Genomic DNA, 17,523 nt, shown 5'->3' on the forward strand with positions numbered 1-17,523 from the left:
TAAAAAAAAGTTAGCATCTGGTACAGTGAGCTCGAATCTGAATCATTTTGGAGCGACCTTGACCGGAGCGAATCTGTGTGGTACACTTGCGGTTGTTTTTCGGTCAATCCCAATCCCCTGCATGCGCCCTTCCCTGCGCGCGTATGCATGTGATCGATCGATCATGAGCTCTCTGCTCTGTACATCTGGTACGTGTGCACGTGTGATCGTAATCTTGGTTTTACTAAAGAAGGAGATTTAGGCGTTGATCATTAGTAGAAAAGATTTAGGCGTTGATCTGTTCCTGCCAACGACGACCCGGGGGGAATCGATCGCCCGTATCTTATTGAAACCAATCGAACAATCTATCTATTAACTTATTAAAGTAATAGAAAAATAAGCATCCACGTTGGCTTTTACGGTCTAAAAATTATTATATTAATCGGAGAAAAATAAAAACAAATTCCATATAAAAATACAATTTAAAAAGTAAGGAATATTGGAAGAGGAGACTAGAAGCCTCCACGCTCGCTCTCCCGGCCTAGAAATTCTCATATTTAAAAAATAAAAACAGAGTCCATATAGAATACAATTTAGAAATAGCTAAAATTCAGAATTTAAAAAATAAACAATATTAGAAGAGGAGACTAGAATTCATGACGATATACAATTTAGAACTAATGAAAATTCGAAATTAAACAATAATAAAATTAAAATTAAGTTAGAGTCCATATAGAAATACAATTTAGAAATAACTGAAATTCGAAATTAAAAAATAAAAAATATTAGAAGAAAAGTATAGAGTGCATATAGAAATATAATTAAGAAATAATAGAAATTCGGAATTAGAAAACAACAGATATTAGAAGAAGAGTATAGAGTCCATATAAGAATTTAGAATGAACTAAAATTCGGAATAAAAATTAAAATTAAAGATAGAATTTAGAGTCTATATAGAAATACAATTTATAAATAATTAAAATTTGAAATTAAAAAATTTATGGAAGAAGAGTCTAGAGTCAATATAGAAGTAACTGAAATTCAAAAATAAAAAAAAAGAATATTGAAAGATGGGTTTAAAGTCCACATAGAAAAACAATTAGAAATAATGAAAATTCAAAATTTTAAAAAAAATATTGAAAAAAGAGCCTAGAGACTATATAGAAATACAAATTACAAATAACGAGAATTCAGAACTAAAAAAATGAGGAATATTGGAAGACAAGTCTGCAGTCCATATATAAGAATACAATTTAGAAATAACTAAAATTTGATATTAAAAATAATTAATAACTATCACGTATATACAATACAGTATGAGACAGTGGTAGTTTAGTAAAGTTAGTACAAAATTTAAAATTATGTTATCATTTTAATATATTTTAATAATAAATTGAGAAAACATATATGTGGCCACCGTGCTAGTTCTGGGCTGTTTAGTTGGAAAAAAATTTTGCTCCTGTATATCACATCGGATATACGGACACATATTTGAAGTATTAAACATAGTCTAATAACAAAACAAATTACAGATTTCGCTAGAAAACTAAGAGACGAATTTATTAAGCCTAATTAATCCGTCATTAGCAAATATTTACTGTAGCACTATATTGTCAAATCATGGCGCAATTAGGCTTGAAAGATTTGTCTCGCAATTTTCTGACGAACTATGTAATTGATTTTTTTATCTACATTTAATACTGTATGTATGTGTCTAAATATTTAAGGTGACAACGTGAAAAATTTTGTTTTGGACTAAGCAGGCCCTCAGTTGATCAGATGAGAGATCCACATGGAACACAGGACTCTGAACCATGTGATGATGTAACGTGGCGACGATCGAGGACACATAATTAAAAACTTGGCCGCGACACGTTTTTGGCAACTTCTACGCGCGGCCGTCGTCGTGACTCTCGCCATAGTTTTATCATCATCATCAGCGATCGATCGATCGAGTAGCCGAGTACAGTGACCGAGTAGCACTAGTGTACAGTGTGGCTCCTCGCTCCATCGATGGGTCGCGACAACGCCATAATTGGGGACATCGACAGAGTAGTTACGTGTACTGTAGTAGCGGAAGGGGAATCACGTTGCGGCCAGGTGATCGAGCTGCCGAAGCCGAGTGAAGTGGCGGGGCGGAGATCTCGTTGTCGATCGCGCAGCAGCAAAGCGGGTGCTCGGTCGCTGAGCCTGATTTGCTCCCTTGTCAGTCGCGTTGGTTGGCCTTGGGCCCTTGGGCCCGTTGCGACCGCGGCGTTGGTTCGCGCGGGCTTCCTTCCCACCCCGCGTTGGTGGGGGCGGGGTTCTATAAATACGGGACGCGACGCGATGTGCGGGGTCACTTCACTGCACGGCGTCGCGGTTTTCCCAAGCTGAGAGTTGTCGTGCGAGAGTGAGGAGCATGGCGATGCTGGGGAGCTCGTCGGCGGTGGTGCTGGAGCTGATGACGATGGGGTACCAGTCGGCGGCGTACCTCGGCGAGCTGCTCCGGGCGGCGTCCCCGGCGCAGGCAGGGGATGAGCAGCAGGAGCTCGCCGCGGAGATCCTCCGCTGCTGCGACCGCGTCATCGCCAAGCTGAACCGGGGAGGAGCCACTGGTGCTACTACCGGCAAGAAGCGGAAGGCGGCGGAGTCCGCCGCCGCCGCCGCCGTGACCTCCCCTTCTCTCCCCGTCACGCCGACCAAAAGAAGGTGAGGTTCCCCTTATTGTTTTTTGGCGCGGCTACCGCGAGACATATCGTGGTATCAAAAATCGAAAAAACCGTGTGGTAACCGTAAGATATATCGTGGTATTAAAAATCGAAAAGGTTACCGTGCATGATAACCGCGATAATCGTGTGGTAACGGTACGGTTTTGTACTCTATCATGCAAGGTAGTAACAGGTGATTTCTTGGTTTGGCGCAGGGCGCGTGGCGCGGAGGCGGTGAGGGAGGTGAGGAGCGGCACGACGACGGACGGGTTCATCTGGAGGAAGTACGGGCAGAAGGAGATCAATGGCTGCAAGCACCCGAGGCTCTACTACCGCTGCGCGTTCAGGGGCCAGGGCTGCCTCGCCACGCGGCGGGTGCAGCAGTCGCAGTCGCAGGACGACCCGGCCGCGGCGTTCGTGATCGCCTACTACGGCGAGCACACCTGCGGAGGCGACGCCGCCGCCGCCGCCGCGTGCCGGGACGGGGAACTAATGCCACCTGCCGTCATCAACTCCGGCGCGTCGAGCTTCGCCGCCGCTTGGAACATGGCCTCGCGTGAGCCGGCGTCGTCGCTCGCCGTCGAGCGGAGGAGCTGCGACGGCGACGCTCCCAGCGAGACGTCGCAGGGGTGGTCTCCCTCCTTCTCGTCGGAGGTGGAGCTGGACGTGGTGGGATTCGACCTCGCCGGAGCCGACTCGTCGGCGTCGCCGGTGTGGGAGTTCTTGAATGGCAGCTTCGACTGGGAATTCGTCATCAACTCCCTCTGAATTTTCGATGCTTCGTGATCAGTAGCACACCAGCTGCCCCAAGAGTGCAGTAGTCTTTGCAAAACGCACAAAATTTCGCGGGAACTATCGAATTTCCCGCGTTTGCGCTTAAGTTAATAGCCTCAGTAGTTCGTCAGATAATCGCACGCACTATTTTAATTCAGGAAGGGATTTAGATTGACAAAGTATATTAGGTGAGAGTTAATATGGGAGAATTCGTAATGAAGAGTTGAATGTGTTGACGTTGACGTACAGGGGAAAAACACATGCTAAGAAGAAAAATGGCAGGTGAAAGGGGCAAGAAATGGCAAAGCTGAGCAACAGAGCAGGTAATAATAGAGAATTGCTACTCCTACTACTTGCAAGCATATATGTCCAGAAGAGCAGCCAAAGAGAACACAAGACCGTCAGCTTGACGCATAACTGACGCACTTCTGATGGTAACAAAAAACCGGCCACCATGTCCCATGTGAACGAATGGATTCATTAGTTGTAATAATGGTAATAGTAGTGACACTCAATTGCAATATCATGCTTGGTACAGGGTTAAGGATCAGATGGTTAGTTTAACCACCAATAGCAACAAGCTGAAACGAATACTGGTTTTGCTGGATTTCACTGGATGTTGTTGAATATCACAAGCTTAGAGCACAACAACGTTGCATCAAATAAACAGAAGAAACAGAAAACAGCTAGGTACATCTATGACCTTTGGAGGTCAATTTCTTATTGTTGTTCGAGGCGAATGTGTATATTACATGGGGAGAACAAAGGAGCGCAACTGCGAGGACGAGTATGCATGCAAGTCGTCTTCTGAACCCAACCGTCAAAGTCCACAGCCACTTGGGGACTAAAGACAAACTAGGGTTGCTTGAGTTTGATGGGGATGGAAACGGAAAGCAAATGGGCCAGTCAATCTTCAAACCCAAGTTCCTGTGATCATCTGATTCATCCAGGGTGATGTGTAACCTAGAGAAATGCCATGTTGTGAGTTCAACGACAATTGGTTTTATCATTTATGCGTAACATCATGTAACTAGTTCAGTTATCATTTATCAAAGCACATAGGCAGTGTTTATAGACCTATTTGTATACTGTACATGCATGGGAAAATAGCATGAAAGTAAAACTGTCAAGTGTTACCATTAGTTCTCTGCAGTACTCTCGGAGCTTGGACCTTTGTGACCACCAGTCATAATACGATGAGTGTAAAAGGCTGTCACCGCCCCACTGCAGAACAATTCAAAACTAGTTTAAAAAAATAAAGGTTTTCATACATACAACAAATGTATTTCTTCTGTATAAGCTTAAAATGGCCATAGTGGCTAGGACCCCAATAAAAAAAAACTGTGATATGTGACACGCCCCTAAAGAAATAAAACACAGCACGATAACCACTGAATGAACAACTTCAAAATGAAACCTAGTAAGTCATTGGAGATTTGGAATAATCATGGCCAAATATATTGTTTGCCATCAACTACTTACAGGTCACTGCATTTAAAGGAACATTGCTCATGTTTGGTTTGACAAGTTTAGTTTTGAAGCAGCACACAACGTGCCAACAGTTTTATTACTCCCTCCTTCCAAAAGTCTAAGACCTATTTCTTTTTGCACCAAGACCAAGAAGCAATTAATTCATTCACTATGTATACAACCAATAAGTAATAGAATGACTTCTTGGGAATTTAATTTAGCACATGGTGACTACAAATAGGACTTGGACTTTTGGAAAAACCAAAGAATGAAATAGGTCTTAGACTTTTGGAAGGAGGGAGTATAAAAAATGGAACTATTAACTGTGGAAAAAAGAAGGCACTCAGGTGATATTCAGCGAAAAGTAGTATTTGTGACAGATGTAAAAAAAAAACTGTCAGACTGTCACATTGGATTGCAGTCTAGGTGATAGATACAGTTTGGGGAAATGTACAGTAAATAAGAAGAAATCTATAAGAAAAAACACAGGATAACAGGAACATCAAAGGCATATGGGTAAGAAAATTCTTGTATAATCAAGGCAAATTCTGTACAAGGAATTGACGCTTACTAGTCATAGAAAGAAACTGTTTTTAAGAAATCTCATCGTAGGAACCAAAAATATGCAAGGATCACCACATTACATGTTAACACATTGCTAGATGTCTGTTAGTCAATATCAGAGCAAGTACAAAAATTAAGCATGCACTCACCTGAGAAGGACCACGAAAATATTTGGAAACCACCCATACTACACCATATAACAAATAAAAAAAGGTTAAAACTAAATTATGGTGGTGAGAACAAGTATGAATATTAGAATTTAGCAATGCAATTGAAGGCAAAGAAAGAAATCATACGTGGAAGAAAATTAATAATTCCCTGAAGAAGATGACACTTGCAATTGCTGCATGAAAGTCAAATATGTCAATAAATTTGCAATGTAAAAGGACAACAATCCAATGACTTGGTTCAGCAAGCTAAATCATGGGTTCATTTTTCAATGTAAAATGATGATGAATTCTTAATTTCCAATTAGATAATAGCTAGAAGTCTGAAATATTCATACTTGTCATCCCTGTTTGATTTAACTTGAACTAATATGGATATATCCAGTAACTAGACATGTCACATAAAAACAGAGAACATGAGTATCAAGGATCAACACAAGAGACCAGCTATGCTACTCTTATGCCACTTAAATTATGAAAAGGGCATACAAACTGAAGAGAAGAAAAGACAGAAGAAATGAACTAACCAGCTTGTCCTTTCAGCAGAAGACGAGGACGACGGCCACCTGCTCTTTGAGATCTCAAACTTGAGATGCCCATAGCTAACAGCGCAAAGCCAAGAATAATACCAAAACGAATTGCAGATGTCCTCCCAGTAAGCATGAAGTTCAGGAAACCTCCTACGGTAAGAAAGGTACCTACAAAAAACAGGGCAGGTCCATGAACTAAAGTTGAGAACCTACATAACAAGGCAGCATTAAAGTGCCTACACAACGAATGACACACTTTCTCGGTTTATTACGTGTTTGTCAATTCCCCAGTATCAAATTAATTATCAACGGAAATTCTACAAAGAAAAATATGTAATGCATTTTAGTTACCAAAGGGAATGCCCACGTGATAATCCTCATACTCTGATATCTTCAACTTGCCAAGAGAATTGAATGTCTCGATAATATCCTTAATTGAGTCTGGCGAGTTTTGAGCCGCGAGTTTTAGATACTCCTGTCCCTCCTCACCAACCTCTGTGGCAATCACGCTGAGATCCTTCTGTGCTTTGTCTGCGTGGATCTTCAGCTTCTCTGAGGCCTCTAATAGCACCTCCCTTGCCCTCTGGGAGTAGACACCATACGCCTGCAATGTCAGGCCGTGCATTCGCTGCGCCTCATCCTTGAACTGCTTAAGCATCTCCTTCCACACTTCTTGAGCTTCCTCAGGCTTCATCTCACCCTTCCCTTTTTCCTTGTCATCACCCGATTCTGAGCCCACCTGAATTCAGGCAAACTCAACCACATAAGTTGTGAACTCTAGACAAATGTTTTAAGCACCACAATTTAGCAACAGAATAAACAAGGAATTTGCCACAAGAACTCAGTTCAAAACCCTGACGAAACGCACCGACATTAGTCAAACATGGGATTTATTTAGCGCAATGAACTGATCAAGACATTTGGCATCTCAAAAAGCGCATTAACATTAGGCAAAACTGTTTGGTATGCATTACGTATTTACGCTTCGAAATAGTCAGACAAAAATCACTTGACGCAGCAAAAAATTGTAAAAGCACACCGAGATTATGTCATCCGCGCATCACGCACAGAAAATGGGAGGGGAAAAAAAACTAGTCAACCAAATAAAACCACACAGATCGGATTGACAGTAACAAGAGGAATACGATAGAAGCAGCCACCAGCGGGTAGGATCTCGAAAGGGCGAGACTACTCACAGATTCCTCTCCGGCGAAGGTGGCGATGACGCGGCGAGTCCGCGGGGCGCCCCATCCGGCGGCGAGGCGTGACCCCGCCGAGAGCGCCCTGAGCGGGGCGTCGAGGCAACGGCGGCGGCGGGTGGAGGGGGAGGAAGCGGTGGCGCACGCCAGGCGCAGGAATGGGGAGGAGGAGGCGAGCGGGTGGAAGGCCCCCACGCGGGCGGCCGGCGCGGGGGAGGCGGAGGCTGCCGCGGCGTGGACGAGCGAGGCGGCCATGGGGGGGGGGGTGGGGCGCTCCGCGGCTGCGCCCCTCGGGGAAGGCGGGCGGCGGCGGCGGGGACGCGACGGCGGAGGCGGGCGGCACGAGGGGAACGCGAGGAAAATGGGGGAAGAAGAAGAAGAAGAGTTTGGTGGGGTTTTCGTGTGAGGGGGCTTTCGGTTTCGGAGCTCTCGGAGGTGTTTGTGTAATTGTGTTTGGTGGGCTGGAATTCGTTTCGTTTTCAGCTGTTTCAACCAGGTTTTTTAAAGTGGACGTTCTGTCAATCAAACCTTTGGCCTTGTGCTCGCGGCAAGAAAATATGCGCCGTCCATTGGTGTAGTAACAGTATTTCACTCTCGAATCGGATCCTCTACATCGAGCAAGAAAAATGCAGTGAAGCTACAGTATATTTTTTTTTGGCCGTTCAATTTATATCAGTAAATAGTCCAGGTGATATGCATATAAGCGCAGGGCACGAGGGCCAAAGCGAGAATTAACGTGGGGGCAAATGGATGGTTGCTTGAAAACACCCAAAGATCACAATTAGATGTATCTCTTTTGCTCATAATTATATGCACTCCATCTCTTTGCTCAAAGGACAAAGGTATACTTTAAGGTGACCATGCCCAATGCTGATTGCTTCAACAAGTTAAAAGATCACATAAGCATAAGCTAGCACACGTCTCCTACAGTAGAGATTGTCGACTGTGTACTGCTGATGCAGTGGCAGGCACTGACGTGTGGGGGCAGACCAAAACAAAACCGTAAGAAGCCCTGTGGATGTTATAGCTGTTTTTTTTCCCTGAATCTGAAACACTAGAATACCTAACCGATTGAATCTCAACTATGAGCCCAGCCTGAACTTTCTTTTTCAGATACATACCCAGTTTCATTTCAACCACACAGATTTCAATCGATTCCTTTATTGATTACCGCAATCAAAGCTTCTCCAGGAGGGGCATTTGCCCTCCTCATGGAGCAATGTCAGCACGATGGATACAAAGAAAAAGACTCAAATGACATACATTGCTTATGCCAAGCTGTTGCATGTGAGACATAAGACGGAAGGCAGGCAAAAAGAACTCCACAAGAAAGAAATCGATACTCATGGCCTCATGCTAACCCTCGAAAGAAGCAAGGTATTGCTCCTGAGAACAGCTACCAGCAATTACTTTGATTTTGCCGATTAGAATTGCATTGATTAATTTGAATTAAATGTCTAAATGGTAAAGAGAAATTGACTCATCAGAAATCCTGCCTGAAAACAACCGTGTTCATGAAGGATTTTGCATTTGGTGCAAGGTAATACAAATGTTCTTCACATTGGCTAGTCAAAATTTTCTATTAGATATCACAGTAGATGGACGCTACGCTGACAACAGTTGATAGGGCATGTAATAAGATGCAAGATGAAATAGTACATCCACCTAGCATGTGTTATAGCACAACAATGTTTGGAATCTGTTAAAATAACTGCTCACTTAATGCTCGCATTAGGAACAGAAGATCTACATGGACCAGCAGATGTAGTGAAGGGTACCCCTCGGTATGTTGCAATTCCATTTCCATCAGTGTGAAGATCCTGGGTGCATGATAAAATTTAATTATTGGTTGATTCATGCAGTATATATACAAATGGATACACAACAGCCTTCAAGAGCACTCAGCGCATAGCAAACACGATTTGTGAATTGTCTGTATTTAATTATTGAATTTGTTAAGGCAATGTAAAAAATGACACCCAGATGTGCAAAAGAAATGACAACTGATTTAATTCACCCAGATTGTGCTGGAAGGGCAGACTAATCATGTGATTGCTAAAAGGGAAAAATAACTTAGAGCATCATGCAAAAATAGCGCATTGGTAAAAGCATACCGGTGTGATCTTGTCGAGCTGTTTCTTCTTCGGATTAAGAACATCTTCTGGCTTCCCATCAAACCTATATGTGAAGGATAAGTAATTTAACTGAACTGAAAGGTGGACAGTTATAAACATTTTTTTTCTTCACAAACGGTGCAGGACACCAAACACAATCAAATAATTTCTACAGCACAAGACACTACTAATAACAACCGAAATGCTAACTACGCTAAAATATTATTTTCCTTGAAAGACGACAGAAAGATCATCACACAACATGGGTCCATCCTGTTTGGACTTCCCTTACGACCAACATATTAGGGGACAACTTGTATAACAATCTAAAAGACAGTAATTGCATATAAGCTTGTGCAAGCTGACTTTAAAGCCATGAATGCAAATAGGTCAAATTGAACAGAACATGCTCCCCAGAACTGCACAAACACGTTTTTTAAAATTTTAATGCAGATATCACATCTATACAACATAATTCTTACCCTGCAAATGAAATACGCTCTCCAGGCTTAGCTCCTTCTGGAGGAATCAATGGCTCTACAACTGTATGATCTTGATTTGAAGCACACAAGACCTGGCAATATGTTCAATGTGAAAACAACATTTGGAAATTAGGACTTCCTAACTTAAAGTTTATATTCCTACCATTTCTAAGACTGGAGAAAGAACACAAATGACTAAATAAGTGATACCAAGCACATGGTGAGGCTTCACTTCTAAAATAGTTCATTGTTTCATCAGTGAGAAGTGTTACATTGCCTATTTTAGATGTACTACAGTAGACTTCAAGAGCATACACATGACCTAATGATTTGGGGTCTACAGCAATGCCTATTTAAAGCTAGTATTCCATCATAGGCTCATGGATCTTTTGTCACATGTTGGATGTAGTTTATAAATCAACTGCTTGACACATATCAAGATGCTTTGCCTGTACACGAGCATAAATATAATTTATGGAATAGAACATACCAATCCGGCAGACATTACGTCTCGCAGCTTCCCAGGCTTCACATTCGTGATTAATACAACATGCCGATTCTGTGAAGGAAAAGGCAGTTGTTTATTACAGAAAACAGAATCTTGGATGAAACAATTTCATGGCAAGAAAAATGAACAGGAATAATTCAAGTCCATTGTTGCTGTTAAATACTCACAACAAGTTCCTCTGGGCTGAAGAACTTGGCAAGCCCACTAACAACTTGATGCACATTGCCATCTCCCAAATCTATCTCCTCAACCAAGAGGCTGAAAAGAGAGACCAGTTAGAATATTTGTTCAAAGAGCACAATACAACTGTTGAACCATTTTGAATTGTTGCATAAGCAGAAAAGTTATGGGTACCTGTCAGCAGATGGGTGCTTCCATGCTTTGCGAATAAGGCCAACCTGTATATTCAGGATACTGACATTGCATTCTGAGTCCTTTTCTGCAGTTTTCTGTGGAGCTTTATCCGCAACTCCCTCATTTGGTTTTCCTGCAGATTTCTCCTGGGCTTTCTTTTTATCCCCAGAAGGTTTGTTATTTTTTGCTGGAGTAGGATTTGCCTTATTCTCAGGAGCTTTATTCTGATTCAACCAACAAAGGAACTAATCAACTAACTTGAAAGGGGAAAAAAATAGCTTCCACAACAGATATCTGTACATCATAAAGCATTTTAATACTTTATGTGCTGATTAAAGAGCTTTATTGGACATAAAGTCCACAGAGTTTTGTTCTGCATTTGCACATGAGACCCTACATGAATTGCAGCTAGAGAAGAGTTGAAAATGCAATAATATCAATTCCAGCCAAATCTTCAAAGTAACATGAATTACCAATACCTCTCTGAGATAATATCATACTAATCCAGAACTGCAAAGTACTAGTGATAATTGGCATAATTGCATAATGAACTACCTCTGGTGCAGCTTTCTTGGAATCAACATTTGCATCCGATTTGCCCACATTCTTCTGTCCTGAAACAACTTTCTTTGAACTTGGATCAGTGTCACCTTTATCTGCCTTCTTTGGATGCTGTCACACAGAAATAGGAAATTGTACAATTACTCCTCAACAAATTTGTTTATTCAAATAGCATACTGAACAGGAAATACTGTATGATTATTTTACAAAAATTGTTGATATTTATATTTCTTCCCAGCACTATGGCACTTCCACAGATTATGTCAGTAGTTCTTACAAAGGTTTTATATCAACCAGATCCTAAACATAAACTGATATGAACATGTACAGGTATTTTCAGACCAAGCACAAAATTGTATTTAAACACAGTAGGTTGCATTAAGTTGACAGAGTTAATTTTCTTCAACTCTGTCTCTTATAACATCTGAAAGTATACAACAAAGGAATTCAAGAATATGTGTACCCCCAAAATGTAATACTTCTAGCCCACATTGGGAAAGGATCTTTACTTACAGAAGGTGGATCGAAGACAGATTTGGTCAAGTTAACCTTTTGTACTGTTGTGCCAAAATCAACGATGTTCTGCGTCAATCAGTAAGTACTCACATAAGATGTAAAAATAAAATGGTAATATGGGTCTGATTATTAAGGTATAAAGTATGAACAAACTGGTAATAAGACCAGGCAACAAACAAGGAAAAAAAACATGGTATGTGCATTCACCTCAGTGCTGGTATACCACAGAAAGCAACATAGGGGACTGTCAAGAGAAACGGTAAAAAAACTATATGCGTTTGGTTATTTTATCCAGAATGAAGGGCACATGTACTTCATGTTGACAACATATAGCAACAAACTACTACTTCCATTCCAAAATATAAGCAAATCTAGGTTTTCTAGCAAAGACTAAGGTTAAGCAGAAAAGACTATGATGCCCCTCATAAATTAGGGTGGTTGGTGAGTGAATTAGTACTCTAGACGTGCTTATATTTTGGAACAAATTTCAAATGCTAGATGTGCTTATATTATGGCACGGAGGTAGTATGAAAAAAGATACTAACAAAGTATGATAGTACAAAATAAATAAAGTTTTATTTCGAACCTGGATATAGTCCATCCACCGCAATACATGTGGATATTTCTGCAACTCGTTTTCACCAAGATGACTCTGAAACAAGCAGTAAAAGGTTAAAATCTCAGAACTTCTGCTTTTATGAATGACCATTGATGGTGGTCATACAAATGAGTAATCACATCATACTTACCACAAAAACTTGTATGGTTGCAAACACAACAATATCAGCAACTGATGGTTTAAAACCATTACCCAACAGAACTGATTTCTGGGACAAGTCTTGATTCAGATTACCAAGCAATGCATGCTGTTCTCCACATTTTCCAACAAAATTGCTGGAAAATTCAACCCATTTCAGTACCTATCAGTGAAGAAATCTGTCAATATATAAGTAGTACTACGTGTTATTAGTGTACATGCGTGGAAAAACAGTTACCTCATCTTCACTCGATTTCACAATATGTGAGAACAGGGTGGCAATATCACTCTCTTCAATACTTGTACTGGATATTGTATTCTGTAATATTCAGCGCAGAAATTAGTAGAAGCTTCCAGCCCAGGTAGAACTCAATTGTGCAATTGGAGATTTATAAGAGTGAGCCAGGCAAAGTTTGTCCAAATGAACTAGTAATGAACGGTGAACTGTGAAGTGCATATAAGTGGGCCAACAGTGTAGCAATACAACAAACGTTGTGCCTTGTACACCAGTCAAATATTCAAGTCAGATTTCAGGAGTATCAAGTCCATGACCAGGCACCAGTTAAAGAAATAGAGTAGGCACTATGTGAACTAAGGTAGCAAGCTACTTAATTAAGAGCTGACTACAAGGGCATATGTTGCATTTGGTAAAAGCGTTTGCACATTGATTCTATTGGAGTATTAGAGTAACTGTTACAATTTACAAGGTATAGACTGTGACATAGTACTATGTGGCAGGCAGCAGCCAAAAACATTGGAAGCTAACTAGATTAATCATCTAATTGCACTGCTTAGAGTAATTAAGAGAACTAGAGAAGCACGAAGCTAATCAACAGCAAGGACGATCCTGTTCAATCCTGGACTCATGGTTTGCATAGTGGATATAGTATATGATGCAAAAAATCCACTACTGCTCCCATCAATTCACGGCCTGCCACAAATCGAACAATTGTACAGCAGATAACTGCATATCTTTCGACTCCCCAACTACGTACTATACGCTTGAAGTAACCATACCCTAAATCCGACAGCACAATACAATCGCATTATGAGATTCACCTCACGAGTCTATCAAATACTAAATACTACTACTACGAGTGAACTAATCCCCCCGAAGAACTTCAACAACCAAGACCTCAACACGGAAATATAAGAAAATCGGCCTTTAGCCTGCACAACGACAGCACTAAACAACAACAATAGCAGGAGAAAGCTTTTGCTTCGAAGCGACCAGAACAGAAATCCACGGTTTTATGGCTAGAGAGTCGGGGAATCACCGGATCGAGGCTGAGGTGCTTGCAGAGCGCGTAGGCCATGGCCCGCTTGCTCGCCGCGAAGTCCGCCGCCGCCGCCGCCATTAGCACGTCGAGAGAGGTTGCGCCGAGCTTGGGGGTGAGATGGGGGAAGTGGAGAAGAGGGCAGAGATGGTTAGGGTCAAGTTGCAGTTGGAGCGGCCAATGGGCCAATGGCCCAATGGATGCTGGCCTTCGGAGTGAATTGGGCCGTACTGAGGCAATATTTGGAGCGTTTTGAGCCCACGGGCTTCTTTTCTGATTAATTTACGAACTTCACTTCCTGTGCTAGTTGCGCCCGAGAGCTCGTGGCTGGTATCGAGCTCGGCTTAGGGGGAGAACAAGTTCTTTTCTTAAACTCCAAACTTCATCTTACTTATTTTTCGTCAATATATTTTTCTAACTATTAAATGATACGTTTTTTAAAATAAAATATAGAAGTTGTTTAAAAAAATTAAAGAAAATCATTTTTTAAATTTATAATAGTTAATATTTTATTAATTACATGCTAATGAGTTTTATCGTGCGCTAAAAATTTCTGTAGTGTTGGATGGAACGAACGCAGCCATCTCGTAATCTTCATTCACCATTTTCCACTGCGCTCCCTTTGTTTCTTAAAGAATGAATCGTCATGTAGTACCACAGTATCATCCATGGCCGCTTCCGCCCAAGGAAACAATCTAGCAACCGAAACATGCAGGAACAACATAAGCACACAACTTTAGCCGCAGAATCTGATCACCGCAAATTCACATAACATGTCGCTATGTACATGGAGATGAAATCTCCTCTCTCTTTCACTGTCTTATACCAAAGCACGAGTGAAAGCAAGGTCAAGGGGGTTCGGAGATAAAAATTCCGAACCCCCGTAGCCGGGTTTACTCTTTTGGGTTCTTTCTCGAACGATGTCACTAGGGTTTGAAGATTAGTTGACGAGGGCAAACGCGGCGGAACAGAATTTTAATCTCCGGTCATGTTTTTCTCTTTCTTAATCAACGACTGAGGCTGTGTTTAGTTCAGCGCAAAGTTTGAATTTTTATTGAAATTGGAGATGATGTGACTGAAAAGTTGTGTGAGTATGACAGGTTGATGTAATGGAAAAGGACTGAAGATTGGATCCAAACTTTGGATCTAAACACAGCCTGAATGAGGCTAAGAGCAAAGTATAGCCAACTACTAACTCCAATTCATCTATAGCCAATCTAATAGCTCATTCATCAATAGTTGCATACTACACTATTAATACCTGGTCCCACCAGTCATACACACACTGCGTCTTGGAGTCCGTGCTACAGCTGACTACAAATCTGTAGCCCGCTGCTCTTCTTTCTCCTTATTTATCTTCTTAAAATATGTTTGCAGCTGGCTTATAGCCTGCTATTGTACCTGCTCTAAAGGGGTTGTACGTGAGTGGCTGCACCTGGCTATTATTGTGCCACTAGTACTCCAAACATGTTAAGTGAATTTATACGCGTGCTAAAAAAGCCGATGATATACTCTATCTCCATCCATAAAAGTTAGACATGTTTCACATTTGAGTTTTTCAAATAAGTTGTTCTTATTTGTAGTCTTTATACATCTAAGACTTAAATGAAGAGATAAATTAAATGTTTGTGAGAACCCAATGAGTAATCTAAATATTCATTGATTGCTTGTTTACATTTACTCGTTGATTTTGTAACATCCAAGATGATTTAATTTCTCCTTGATCTTGGTGACAAAAGTAATATGTGCAACTTTTGTGGATGGAGGAAGTTGTCGACATTTGATGTCGCGATTTCAGTATTTGCATAGTATGGGGATCGTTGGTACTAGGATATACGCGAGATTGTAGTAAAAGAGACAGAGACGAGGATTTTTATACAGGTTCGGGCCCCTGAATTGTCAGGTAATAACCCTACATCCTGTTGGCCGAAGCCGGTCATTGCTCTTATTCACCATAATCACACCAATACAATACTTGGGGTAGCCTATCTAACTGTTGTCGACTTGGCGGTCTGAAGTTCTAACTCATAGTCGACACCAGGGTAGACTTCCTCCTCGAATCCGCATCCGGCGAGATCAGAGATAGCGTTATGTCTCTCCTGACGGTAGCCATAGGCACCGTAGGGGACTAGTCATGCCTATCTCTGAAGTTGATATCTGGCGTCTTGTCTTGGCGTATGTTGGCTTGTATGTTGATCTTCTGTCTTGATCTATTGTTCCGTGTCTTCTATGGTGGGTGTGTCCCCTCTCCTCCTAAGGGGCCTTGTAGTTATACCCATAGGTGTCCCCTTGTCCAAGCAGAACTAGGAAAACCAATATGGATACAATCTGAGAGTTCTTGTCGTTTCCATGTAGAACTCTGGTTCTCTTTCCTTATTCGGAACTCCCTCCATATCCGAGGTCAGTTTTCGTATAAGACATGGTATATGGTGGGTCATGCCGAGATTTAGTCGACTACTATTAGGTATGTGGTACCCATAACCCTGACAGAAGTATTATACAGTATATCATCTAATCACCTAGATTGACTAGACTCTCGACCATGAGTCGGAGTCTAGCGTATTCATATATCATCCATGGCTACTGCCGAGGACAGAAACAATCTAGCGGATGAAGCATGCATGAATCAGCACAAAGATCGGCCAACAATAAAGGCGGTGTTCTTTTCTCCTAAAGATAAAGATTAAGTTTTTTACGCAAAACGAGGTAATATTAACGTATGATTAATTGAGTTTTAATTGTTATAAACTTGAAAAAAAGATTAATATGATATTCTAAAGCAACTTTCATATATAAAGTTTTCACACGAAACACATCGTTTAACGATTTAAAAAGCGTGCCACGAGTATCTAAAATTTTATCCAACTTTTGTTGCAGAAAGAACAGGGAAAATTACATGATGACTACCAAAGCATCGAGGTCAAGGGGATCGGAGGTTAAAACTCCGAGTCTTATTAGCCGATTTTCTAATTTTAATCTCTGGATATGTTTTTTTCTCCTTTTTAATTATAACGAATATATACGAGGCCAAATGGGTCCAATGGACTGGGATTTTGTTCGGCTCGTGTGCTCGTGGCGACTCCGAGACGCCCACAACGTGCCCAACTACCACGTAACACTAGACTACTAGTATGTGCATCACGTACTAGTCAAACAGCATGCAAGAGTGGACGACACATGCAGCCCCCACACCCTCCCCTCCCCGTAGCAGCACAGCACTGTTGTTGCTGTCTGGTTGACGGCTGACACGATCGATTGCGGACACAATCTAATGGGCGAGCTGTGTGGGGCGAAGCACCCACACAATCTAATGGGACACATTTTGTTTCCACGGCCACGACGCTCACAGGGCTCTATTTGGAAGATTAGTCCAGAGCTAATTTTGACAGCTAATATTTAGTCATAAATTGTTAGGCTAAACATTAGCCTATGGTGGTATATTTGGATCTATGGGCTAATTCAAGGCTAAAAGGTGGGGAGAGAGTAGAAAGAGAGGAGAGAGAAGGAGAGAAAAAGCTGCTTTTTGATAGTCCCCACATAAAATTAGCCCCATCAGCACCCCTTGGAGGGGCTAATGTTTT

At 41.5% G+C, this 17,523-nt stretch overlaps 3 protein-coding genes across 6 annotated transcripts; 1 reads left to right on the top strand and 2 right to left on the bottom strand.

The window, feature by feature from the left end:
* The first annotated feature begins 2,319 nt into the window (after nucleotides 1-2,319).
* LOC4327611 (transcription factor WRKY45-2) lies at nucleotides 2,320-4,585 on the top strand. The gene is made up of 2 exons (XM_015765748.3): nucleotides 2,320-2,670; nucleotides 2,885-4,585. Exons 1-2 carry the CDS (start codon nucleotides 2,381-2,383, stop codon nucleotides 3,435-3,437), a joined length of 843 nt encoding a protein of 280 aa, XP_015621234.1. The 5' UTR covers nucleotides 2,320-2,380; the 3' UTR covers nucleotides 3,438-4,585.
* On the bottom strand, nucleotides 4,026-7,777 carry LOC4327612 (protein FATTY ACID EXPORT 3, chloroplastic). 4 transcript variants are annotated; one of them, XM_015765746.3, is made up of 7 exons: nucleotides 7,371-7,777; nucleotides 6,526-6,913; nucleotides 6,172-6,342; nucleotides 5,774-5,820; nucleotides 5,627-5,664; nucleotides 4,581-4,667; nucleotides 4,026-4,406 (listed from the first exon to the last, which is right to left on the bottom strand). In XM_015765746.3, exons 1-6 carry the CDS (start codon nucleotides 7,626-7,628, stop codon nucleotides 4,583-4,585), a joined length of 987 nt encoding a protein of 328 aa, XP_015621232.1. In that variant the 5' UTR covers nucleotides 7,629-7,777; the 3' UTR covers nucleotides 4,026-4,406; nucleotides 4,581-4,582. The 4 variants fall into 4 exon arrangements, 1 of the variants encoding a protein (XP_015621232.1); XR_010737152.1 differs by lacking the exons at nucleotides 5,627-5,664; nucleotides 5,774-5,820 and having other exon boundaries at nucleotides 4,581-4,685; nucleotides 6,134-6,342; XR_010737153.1 differs by lacking the exons at nucleotides 5,627-5,664; nucleotides 5,774-5,820 and having other exon boundaries at nucleotides 4,581-4,685; nucleotides 6,112-6,342.
* Nucleotides 7,778-8,863: 1,086 nt separating this feature from the next.
* On the bottom strand, nucleotides 8,864-14,073 carry LOC4327613 (uncharacterized). The gene is made up of 12 exons (XM_015793295.3): nucleotides 13,943-14,073; nucleotides 12,904-12,984; nucleotides 12,658-12,828; nucleotides 12,495-12,560; nucleotides 11,906-11,974; nucleotides 11,387-11,503; nucleotides 10,832-11,055; nucleotides 10,645-10,735; nucleotides 10,460-10,528; nucleotides 9,970-10,061; nucleotides 9,488-9,551; nucleotides 8,864-9,193 (listed from the first exon to the last, which is right to left on the bottom strand). The coding sequence occupies exons 1-12, from the start codon at nucleotides 14,021-14,023 to the stop codon at nucleotides 9,089-9,091; spliced, it is 1,230 nt and encodes a 409-aa protein (XP_015648781.1). The 5' UTR covers nucleotides 14,024-14,073; the 3' UTR covers nucleotides 8,864-9,088.
* Nucleotides 14,074-17,523: the final 3,450 nt, after the last annotated feature.

Source organism: Oryza sativa, chromosome 1 (genome assembly GCF_034140825.1).
Source record: "Oryza sativa Japonica Group chromosome 1, ASM3414082v1".
In the NCBI taxonomy this organism is placed as follows: domain Eukaryota; kingdom Viridiplantae; phylum Streptophyta; class Magnoliopsida; order Poales; family Poaceae; genus Oryza; species Oryza sativa.